This window comes from Pundamilia nyererei, unplaced genomic scaffold (genome assembly GCF_000239375.1).
Source record: "Pundamilia nyererei isolate P.nyererei 1_Seehausen unplaced genomic scaffold, PunNye1.0 scaffold00002, whole genome shotgun sequence".
Classification (NCBI taxonomy): domain Eukaryota; kingdom Metazoa; phylum Chordata; class Actinopteri; order Cichliformes; family Cichlidae; genus Pundamilia; species Pundamilia nyererei.
Genome location: NW_005187403.1, coordinates 5831659 through 5842378, shown reverse-complemented (window position 1 = coordinate 5842378; position 10720 = coordinate 5831659). Strand labels below are relative to the sequence as shown.

At 41.3% G+C, this 10720-nt stretch overlaps 2 protein-coding genes across 3 annotated transcripts; one reads left to right on the top strand and one right to left on the bottom strand.

The window, feature by feature from the left end:
• The first annotated feature begins 87 nt into the window (after positions 1 to 87).
• Positions 88 to 2950, top strand: dolk (dolichol kinase). The gene is made up of 2 exons (XM_005720256.1): positions 88 to 220; positions 869 to 2950. The coding sequence occupies exon 2, from the start codon at positions 999 to 1001 to the stop codon at positions 2568 to 2570; it is 1572 nt and encodes a 523-aa protein (XP_005720313.1). The 5' UTR covers positions 88 to 220; positions 869 to 998; the 3' UTR covers positions 2571 to 2950.
• Positions 2951 to 5789: 2839 nt separating this feature from the next.
• On the bottom strand, positions 5790 to 10712 carry phyhd1 (phytanoyl-CoA dioxygenase domain containing 1). 2 transcript variants are annotated; one of them, XM_005720254.1, is made up of 12 exons: positions 10654 to 10712; positions 9596 to 9754; positions 9491 to 9496; positions 9265 to 9340; positions 9128 to 9175; positions 8985 to 9040; positions 8838 to 8900; positions 8732 to 8753; positions 7749 to 7877; positions 7502 to 7618; positions 6634 to 6760; positions 5790 to 6276 (listed from the first exon to the last, which is right to left on the bottom strand). In XM_005720254.1, exons 1-12 carry the CDS (start codon positions 10684 to 10686, stop codon positions 6231 to 6233), a joined length of 882 nt encoding a protein of 293 aa, XP_005720311.1. In that variant the 5' UTR covers positions 10687 to 10712; the 3' UTR covers positions 5790 to 6230. The 2 variants fall into 2 exon arrangements, with proteins under 2 accessions (XP_005720311.1, XP_005720312.1); XM_005720255.1 differs by lacking the exon at positions 9491 to 9496.
• Between the last annotated feature and the right edge of the window lie 8 nt (positions 10713 to 10720).

The window sequence follows — 10720 nt, the reverse complement described above, 5'->3', positions numbered from 1 at the left end:
TTTAAGATTAAAAAGTAAATTTAAAACTATCTTTAAAAGTAACGACTTTAAGAGATACTTTTTTAGTGTACCACGTGACCCGGCTGTCAAAGATGGCCCCCTCCTACTGGGTGTGAGAGGACCGACAGCTGACAAAGGAAACAAATCTGTCCAGAAAGGACGGCACCGATTCATAGCGATTCACTGCACACGTCCGCTCAGACAACGCAGCGCTTGTATGGTATGTGCGCTTGTCTTTGTCAGCCTGTATTGTGCGTCAGTGCTGCCAGTAGTTACTGCTGGCGTTTTGCTAGCTCTGTACAGTGAGCTTGTTAGTCTGCCGTTAGCTTGATGCCGTCAGAGGTTAAAGCATCCTCGGCTGCCAGAGAGACGCGTTCCTCGGTGTAGGGAGAATTATCTGGCCCCATTGGGCTGTATGAATGAATGAAACAAACTGGAGTTCTATTGTTTTGATTTTCTTTCCCTAATGTATCCTTCAGCTTTCATAACCATTTGTTAAGCATAGCCTCCATAGCTGACACAGAACTCACACTACACAGACAGCTCAAACTCCGACCCCCACAGGAACAAAAGGTTGCAGCTGATGTGGAAAGAACATGTGTTTCATGTGTGGCCTTTTACTCGTGCTATCTGAGCTGTGTGAATTTCTCACTGACGGGGTGAATTTTCAGTGTGGTCATAGTTCATGGCAGGAAGCAGATAAAGCATGATCAAGGTTCAGAGTTAGAATAAGCAAGAAAAGACTCAGCATTCAGTACAGTAGCATTTGAATCTGTAATTTTTTCACATTATTCTGTTTATTGTGATCCGTATTTTTTTTTCTCTTAAATGCTAACACTTTTTCCCCTTTTTCCTCGGACATCCATAGCAAAGGAAAGTTACCTTCCAAATTATGAAGCCTGTGAGAGAGAGGAAGTGACAGAAGAAGGCCTTCATTGCTGCACACCATCTGTTCAGATCAACCCTCCTCCCTCTTTGTGAGCACCCACCCTGCAGCCATGCAAATCAACCCGGTGCACGTGGAGTCCACTGTAGTTTTGGCAGTGGTACTATGTGTCCACATGGCGGTCTGGAACCAGCACTCCTGGTGCAGCATAGCCCTGGTGATACAGGCTTTCTATGTGCAGCATAAATGGGACCGTCTGCTCAGGTCTGGGGGTGCTGTGTTCCAGTTTCGCCCTTCAGCGAACAGCGGCATCGTTCCGGCCTCTATGGTGATGCCTTTGTTGGGCCTGGTACTGAGAGAAAAGTGCTCTGCCTCAGGGAATGTCTACTTTGAGCGCTTCTCCATGGTGGTCACCATCACAGGCATGATGCTAGCCCTGTTCCTCTCCCTGATTGCACTGGGAATCACAAGACCTGTTCCCACCAACACTTGTGTGATTGCAGGGATGGCCGGCAGCGCAATTCTCTACACCACAAAGCAGACCCTGACGGTGTCTGAGGTCATAGAGGTCTTGGAGGTGCTGCTGATCTTTGTCTATCTCAGCCTGATTGTGCTTTATCTGCTGCCACGCTGCTTCACGCCCGGAGAGGCACTCCTCATTGTCGGTGGGATCAGCTTCATCGTGAACCAGCTAATCAAGCGCTCCCTGAACCTGGCGGAGGTCAAAGGTGACCCGGTGAACTATTTCCTCCCGGTGTTAGTGGTGGGCTCGCTGCTGCTGGGCGTTTTCTTTGCCCTGCTCTTTTGTTTCATGGAGTCTGAGAGCTGGGGGTCATCGCTCTTCTTTCACATGATGACAGCCGTTCTGGGTCTGGGGATCTTGATGCCCTGGCTGTCTTTGTTCATCGGTCGCCACCCCCTCATGTGGTTGTTGGACTTCATCACGTTGAATGACAGGAGACTCTGCCTGCTGGCGTACTGGGTGTTTCTGTCTGTCGTGGCAAGTTGCGTTGTGCTACATCAGAACTATCAGCGCCAGTCGGGTTCCAAGAAGCACCAGGCGTCGACCATCGTCAGGAAGTACTTCCATCTGATTGTAGTGGCCACCTACATTCCAGGGTTGATCTACGACAGGCAGCTGCTCCACGTGGCATCTGTGGGTTGCCTGGCGGTTTTCTTGTTCTTGGAGTATGTGCGTTACTTTCGAATCAGGCCTTTCGGTCAGCTGCTCAGGCAGTTGCTCACTCTGTTCCTGGACGAGCGGGACTCTGGGCCTCTCATCCTCACCCACATTTACCTGCTACTGGGCATGTCTTTGCCCATTTGGCTGTTTCCTGGACCCTGTGCCCCTAAGGGAATACTTCCAGGGGCAGGTGGCCTGGTGCCCTACGCAGGTGTGCTCGCGGTGGGAGTTGGAGACACTGTGGCCTCTGTGTTTGGCAGTACCATGGGGGAGATCCATTGGCCCGGCACCAAGAAAACCTTAGAGGGGACTGCGACATCTGTGTTCGCCCAGATCATCGCCGTGGCCATGTTTCTCATCTTTGACAGCAGCATCAATCTGAACACCACCTACTCGTGGATTGTTGGCTCCATCACTCTGGTGGCCATGCTGGAAGCCTACACCTCCCAAATAGACAACCTGCTGCTTCCACTCTACCTCTTCATCCTCCTGTTGCTTTGAATGGACCGATCATACAAACAAGCAGATCCACTGCCTGTTTCTCAGCCATTTCTGGTGGTGAACTTGGGACAAAAAAAAAAGCTGTCTTTCGTAGTCTGTGGAGATGATCGGTAGTTATTTTTGACCAGCACAATGCGATTGAAAGCAGTCAGATTAACCGACCAGGGTATCGACAAACCTTTACATGCGACAGTGTTGGCATGACAGTCTGTTGTCTTTAGATCATTTTCAGTATCCTTTCCAATGACCAGTGGAACATTTTAGATCAAGTCTGAGCCTTGCGACAGAGGTGGCGTATGTTTTCTCTGCCACCGACACCAACAGCTCCTAAATTATGCAACGGGAGACTCAGTTTAGCAGAGTGTGGAGGGGGGAAAAAAGTTTTTTTTTAATTGGAATTCCTTTTTTTTTTATAATCGGCAAGAAACACTCAAAATGTCCTGTCGTTTTTATTTCGTAAACAGATACATGCCTTGTATTGCCTTTCGAAGAACATAAGTTAACTTTAAATTATTGATATGTCTTTTAATCAACTTTCTCACGTCTTTATTATTATGTTTGCCTCCCTGATGGCAATATGAAGAAGTTTCTTCTGAAAATACTTGCCTTAAGAAGTCTATTTTCTATCACACACAACCTACCATAATAGAAGCTGTAGATGCTAGCATGGCAGCCCATTTCAACTCTTATTTAAAGGGCTGATTTATACTTATATATGGTAGAAACACACTATGCTCCTGCATGAGACTGATGTGATAATGCAGTACTGTAATGTGTATGCCGGTTGTCCTACCGCATATATTTTTGTCAGATAAATCAACTTTGCTTACCGGTTTGTGGTTTAATGGGACCCTACACCCCTTAAATATCTACATTTCCTTGTAATACTGAGCCTTTAGTGTTTTGGGGGTTTTTTGGACATTGTAGATATGCTTTTGGGCCACACCCATGCACACAGGCCTTTACGTTTTGGCAACTTTTACAGCAAGAGTTACTTCTAAATTATTGTTTTATGTGCTTTATAGCAATATACTATAATTTCTATTGGGTTTGATCTCGTCATTTGCAGAAAAGGAAATGGAGCTGTTTTCAGTTCATCTGTAAAAAGTGTTTCTTTTTTGTTTGTTTGTTTTTGTTTGTTTGTTTTTAATGTTCTGATGATCCTGCTGGTGCGTTTCTTTTTCCAACATTCTTACATTCTGAAAGGAAAAATTTAGTATTGCATGTTTCAGAACATCTGAGAACAAACAAAGCTTGTTTTGGGGGGTTTTTTTGGGGGGGGGTGTTGTTGTTTTTGTTTTGTTTTTTGAAGGTCGAGATGTAGGACCTATGTGACCTGTATTTTAACAACACAAAGATTATCCCTTCGCTTTTTCACTTTGATTTGTGACACTAACACGAGGAGTTTGAATGCTGCGCTTAATAATTACACGTACATAAAGCTTTGTCTTTTTCATTTTAAGTTGGGTCTTAAAATGAACATACTTGAAAGCAGAGATGCTCACTGTTGTCTATAAATGGAGGAATTCATTGTCTTATTTGGGCACAAATCATTTAAAAAGATCTTGCACAAGAATAAAGCTGTTGACAATGCTGATGAAGAAATGCTTAATAAAGGTGGGTGGAAACGTCAGTTGCACAGTGAAATCTCCATGGAGACTTGATCAAAAAAAATGTTTATTTAAAAAAAAAATTTCAGCCACAATTTAAAACACTTTTCCAGCAAATTTATAATTAAGTTAGAAAAAATTATTAGTCTAAATGCTGGTTAGTAAGGAACCAGAGATTGGCCAAGCTTGCGATTTCTTTTTTTTTTTTTTGGATTTTTTTTTTTGTGATAACTTGACATAAGCAGACTGGCTAAGCAGATGCACAGACTGAATTTGTCAAACCGGAATACTGGTGGAAGAACAGTATATTTTCCTAAGGACGATCAAATCGGCACAAAAATGCAAAAATTTCAAACACAGTATATCGGATGAAAGCAACACTGCTGCAGCCAATCAGCAGCGTGTGAGACTGATCGAAAACGCGCTGTACAGTATGTAATTTAAAAAAAAAAAAATCCTATGAATGTGTGTGTGTGCTTTAAGTGTTTTGACTGAAAAAGTGCAATATCAATAAAGTCTATTTAAAGCCAGGAAGGAAAGCTGGTTAAATATGGAGTTAACAGACTTATTACAATGTTATTAAAACATGGTTTCAAGTGTTAACATAATTATAATGCTGCATGCTGCAAAATCAGTCTGGTGTTGAGCTGTTTTCTTGAGGCATGCAAGAAAGTTTAGGTGTAGTCTTTCAACTGCAAACCTGCTGCTGTTAACAGCCTGAAACCTGCAGAGAACACAGCAGCTAATCCATGGCCTGGACTTCCTTTAAATATATGGTTACTATACACGTGATGAGCATGTGTCACTTTTGACATGACCAAGGAAAAAATGCATCTCAAAGCCTCTTTCCCAGATGTACACCATTTCAAAGAAATGCTCAACTGGGTCTTCCTTCCCTCATCACTTCCTAAAGGTCGTGGCACATGGTATTCCCTCCCTGCTCCTGGTAATTCTGAAGCTTTCTTCCTGTTAAGAGGGAGTTTTTCCTTCACACTGTTGCCAAGTACTCACTCATAGGGAGTCATCAGATTGTTGGGATTTTCTCTTCATTATTGTAGGTTCTTTACCCTAAAATATACTCTATATTTTATATAAATATAAAACTGTGATTTAGTGCTTTATAAACAGAATTGTATTGAGTGGCAAAGCATATCAAAACATTCATTTTGAATGTCCCCCAGAAGAACTATTCTGGAAGTTTAAGATATTAACAAAAATGTTTTGCAGACAGCACAGCACAGGGTTTGTGATTGGGGTTGGGGACCACCTCTGTGGAGTTTGTCTATTCTCCCTATGCCTATGTGAGTGATCTCCAGGTAATCCGGCTTCTTCCCACACTCCAAAAACATGTAAGTTAGGTTAACTGGTGGTTCTAAATTGACCATGGGTGTGAATAGACCGCAATAGACTGAACCTGTCCAGGGTGTAGCCACCTCTCAGTAGCCCAGTGACTCCAAATTGTTCAAGTTTAGAGAAATGGATGGATTTACATTACCAGTCAAAAGTTTGGACACAAACCATTTCAGGTGATAATCTCATGAAGCTCATTGAGAGACTGCCTAGAGTGTGCAAAGCAGCAATCAAAGCAAAGGGTGGCTATGTTGAAGAATGTAAAATATAAAACATGTTTTGAGGTATTTCACATTTTTTTTGTTAACTACATAATTCCATGTGTGTTCATTCACAGTTGCAATGCCTTCAGTGAGAATCTACAATGTAAACAGCCATAAAAATGAAGACAAACCATTAAATCAGAAGGTGTGTCCAAACTTTTGACTGGTAGTATATCTTATTTATACATGTCTATTTTTTCTATGGGTCATGAATAACACTTGGCAACGATCGATACAGGAACAATAGGCTGAGCTCAGGATTCAGCCTATAGTTTTCTTGTGTAATAAGATCCTTTTACCCTTATCAGAAGAATATTGCAAGCACAGCCATTCTTTGGGAAGTTAATGAAACAGTATTATCTGATTTTTTTTCCTTGATGATAATATCATAGATGCTGGTTATTCTTTGGGAGCAGCACCTGATGCCAAAGAATCCTTCAAGTGTAGAGAGGTGGGAAAGGGAGGTCTTCAGTGGGCTGCAACCTTACAGGACCAAAGAGATGGAAATAAGATGGACAGGTCAGGCTTGGGAAATTTCTTTGGAGCATCTTGTTTCATAAAGTTTGCATTAATGAGAGAACACTGATTTTCCATACAAAACTAAATGCTGACATATACAAATCTAGATATGTTGTATGAACACACACAAGGGTTGCTCTAAACAAATCTGTGCTTATTTGAAGTCTACTTGACGTGTGCATCAACACAAAACTGACATTAAACAAATTAATGAGGAACATCTCTATTTTACTACATGTTAACTGAGACAATCACTTGCCAGAAATATGTAGTCAAATAAAAGAAATGTCACAAGGCCAGCCCACACGGATAAAGTCTCACCAGTTGTCAGGGCTCCAGCGGGTCTGCTGGGCTTCCATGATGTGGAAGGTGTAGACATGACGAGACTCTTCAGAGGTGTTTTCAGCACTTCGATGCACCACCTGTCCGTGGATCAGGATAACACCACCTGAACAAGGGAATGAGCAACAGCTGACCAACTTGAAGAGCTTTATTTCAGTAATGCAGTGCTAACTCTACTTTTCTGACCAATTATTCTAACAGTCATGTTTTTGTTTCAGCATTTCCTCAGACTTGAAGACCTGAAAACATTTTGCAGGTCGCAGCAGACGGCTGCTTCTCCTGGAGGTTTCTTCCTGTTATAAGGGAGTTTTTTTCTTCCCGCTGCCGCCAAGTGCTTGCTCACAGGATGTTATCTGATTGTTGGGGTTTTCTCTCTAGTTTCTTTACCTTACACTATAAAGCACATTGTTGTGACTTGGTTATATAAATAGCATTTAATTGAACTGAACTTAGTTTACAAGGTAGAGAATATAAAGATTAATGCAATTCTTAGCATGTTTAAAGCAGCTAGCCAGTTAGCTTAGCTTAGCATAAAGACTCCAAATGTAAAAAAATCTAATTTAAACTACCAGAACTTCCAGACTTTGATAAGTCACTTTTTTTTTGTTAATTTAAACAAAAAAAAAAAGTGTCAATATGGTGTTTGGTGTGTATTATTTTTATAACAGTGCAGAAAAAGAAAAAAACTCATGGCATTTAATCTAAGGTGAACTGTCCTGAGCTGTCGACGGTCAAAAGTTTCTTTATAAGCAACAACATTTTTTTTTACAATTTCAGTTGCAAAATGTCACAAAATTCAAAAATGCATCCATCAATCACCGACTAAATTTAGATTTATGCTAATGACCTTTTTTCACTGGTGCGGCAACAAACTTCTCGTCATCGTATGTCTGCTCTCTACCGATAAAGTCGGTCAGGGGAAAGGTGCCCTTTGGAGTACGCACCATACGTCTAGTGATACCGCCTGGGGCAAAAAGAGAAAATATTAAATTATAACATGCAATAAATAAACCTTAAAAACTATTTCAGAAATATGTGGCAGAGCAGTAGCTGGATAACATATACACTATACAGACATTCTGGTAGATACTTACTGTTGTGTGATCCTGGGATAAACCACAGACAGCCATTGTTAATAGTAGCATCTTCCAGGGCAATCCACACCCCCATAACTCTGCCCAGGGGCTCCGTGTACAGAAATGTAGCATCTTGGTGTGGAGTCACTAAGAAACACATGAGAATCCGCTATGGATATAATTTAAAATTATATGAATGTATACAGACAACCACCTCTAAACTGAAGGTTTTGTTATAGGTTTTGCATCTAACTAACCAGATGAACCGTATTTACTTTGTTAATAGAAGCCTGACATAAAATAAATCTCTAATTTCCTTTCCATAAAACCGTATTTTGTCAGTGACACTGGAATTCCCAATCAGCTATCAGCCAAAAGTGTGCAGTGTGTCCTTAAAGAATTTGAGGAAACTGGACAGAAAGAAGTGGCAGACATGGTGGATGCTCTGTCATCGTTTAGGGATAAATTTCAAAATTAAACATTTTCAGTCATGGGATGGCCTCCCGAAATATAGGTCATATTATACAGCATCTGGAAAACACTGAACCTTTTAAACTTTAACAAGGTTCCAACTGCGACTTAAATTCAGCTTCATTACAAAACAAATATTGATGGGATTTAGAATAACGCTAACCTGTGTTTAGGCTAGTCACTTTCATGCCTCACTTTCAGTAGAATGAAATGTCATGGCAGTATTTTGGCACCCCGTTAACATAAACTACCATCAACAAAAGGCAAAAAGATGTACGTTTCACAAAAGGTGGAATTCATGGCAAAACAAATTTTACCGGTATTCCTAATAATGTGGCCACGGCGTAAATGTTCCATTATTTACAAGGTTTTTATGTCAGTTTTTTTGCTTTTACTTTCGTGTTTTTATACCAAATTTGAGTGTCTTTAATATGAGACAGAAATAAGGATAAGAAGGGATCTTTGGTTAAAAAATGTGATCGGGAATGTGTACTCATTACTGACAAAAATATTCTGCTGAATTTTCTTACCTTCCCCACCGATGCCTGGTTGCTGTAAAAGATAAGGTTCTTATTTCAGTCTTTACGTTTTAATAAGTCATTATGTAGCACTGTCTAACAGTATAAGGCCATTTACCTTAAATATGAACATACTTTGGAGAATCACAGGACTCACTAGGCCCAGCTTTTTAGCTATGCCCTAGGAGAATGACATTTCATTGGACAGTTAGTTATTCTGTGACTCAGTAAATCATTCTTTCACTCCGTCAACCTGTTAGCTCACCTGGACTTTGGGCGAATGTGTAACCTTTTCGTACAACGGCTCATAGGCATGCAGTGCTAAAAGAAAAAAAAAACCTAGCAGTTAGGAGATTTTTATGCAACAGTTTATAGGCTATGTGTTGTTGGAAAACCCCAAAAGCTCACCATGTCCAACTTTATTTAGTGACCGCTGCTTGGGTACAATAAACTCCCCTGCAAGGTGAGAAAAGCATCATCTCATTTTGGAGTTTCACAGCATGAGAAATGAAAGACAGTGTAGAAAGAATTTCACTGGAACTCACCTTTGTCATCAAAAACCCCTTTCTCAAAGAAGAATCTGATCTTATCTCCACTTGTGATGAAATAGTCAGCATTTCCCTGCAGGTCAGAGTGGAAAGACACTGACACTGACTACACTGTTGACATAAGAGTCTGCTTGCAGGGTCAAAGAGGTCGAGGCAAATAACTGTAAATGTGAAGCTAATTTTGTAGAAAGACTACAGGAGGGTGCGCACTCAGCTGCCTTACCTGCATCTGCAAGTGGTGATGTCATTGGAAGCATGTGAAAGAAACATTGTTCAAAGGAAAGCTGACAGTGTTAAAGATCCTGTGCAGCGTTGGTCATTGGGTCACCTGTGTTTTTAGCTGCTCATCATGGTAGGTGGAGAAGGTGGTGCGGCAGTGTTCGGGGACATCCATCCGCTCCACAATCTCTGCCATCCTCTGCCTCAGTTCATCACACTCCTGGGAGGTCAGCAGCCCGTCCAGAACCACGTATCCATCCTCCTGGTACTGTCAAGGAAATTTGAGCCGTTTACAGACAGAAGGAGCAATAACGGAAGCACCGAGGCTCGTCCTTTCGACCTTTCATGCCTGCTTTTCACACAAAGGTCTCTTTCACATTTCAAACTGAAGTCACACCCAGAGTTTAATTCACAGCCATGAGACGTGAAACACATTCTACATATTAAGGCCGGTTCCCAGTTTAAAATTGCATAATTACATTAAAGCAGCTGCATAAAATATTTGAGTTTTGTTTTTTTTATTCTTGGCTAATGAGTGTCTTGTGTTACTGATTTCTTAAGGATGACAGCTGCATCATAATCCAACAAGAGGGAAAAAAACATGTTTTAATTGTTGTCCGCCCTGCAGCATTGTTCTGTTTTCTGCTGCGTAGGATTTAACCCAACCGGAGAGAATGTGTTGAAAAATAGTTGCCATCGGATAGTTTAAGTACATATATATTTTATAAATATTATCTTATAAGCTTGCAAACTACGGCAAGATTACAAGACTACAGCATGGCCTGGGTTAGTTCCTGCTTTTCTGTAGCTTACAAGAACAGAGTAAGTGTTGGAAAATGGGGAATTTACTCCTGAGGGCACATATGGTGTTCTCCTAGCTGAAACAGGGGGCGTTTGCTGACGTCAGTAGACCACTTGTGGCTGCAGGGTGTTGTGCAATGAACTTGAAATGTGCATTTCATTTGAATACAGCGACAAAATACAATCTTATTACCATATATAATACGGAAGAGGCTTCTGATGCACAATCGACATCGCAAAAGTAAAACTGTTTTCTATTCGAAGCAAACAGTGATCAAATTGCTAATTATTTAACTGAGCATTGGTAATTTAACTGTAAACTGCACTTCCATGTCATTTTCATCGGTATGGGAAAGTAATCCTCACCCTCTGCACATCCTGATCTGTCATAAAATCCATGGCGTTCCGCTGAGAGAAATCCACTGCACGGGAC

Coding starts and splice junctions, on each gene's coding strand:
- dolk (XM_005720256.1), top strand. CDS start 999: ATGCAAATCAACCCGGTGCACGTGGAGTCCACTGTAGTTTTGGCAGTG.
- phyhd1 (XM_005720254.1), bottom strand. CDS start 10,686: ATGGATTTTATGACAGATCAGGATGTGCAGAGG. Junction 9,176..9,264: donor AGGGGTTTTTGATGACAAAG/GTGAGTTCCAGT, acceptor CTCACCTTGCAG/GGGAGTTTATTGTACCCAAG. Junction 6,761..7,501: donor TGCCGCACCAGTGAAAAAAG/GTCATTAGCATA, acceptor TCCCTTGTTCAG/GTGGTGTTATCCTGATCCAC.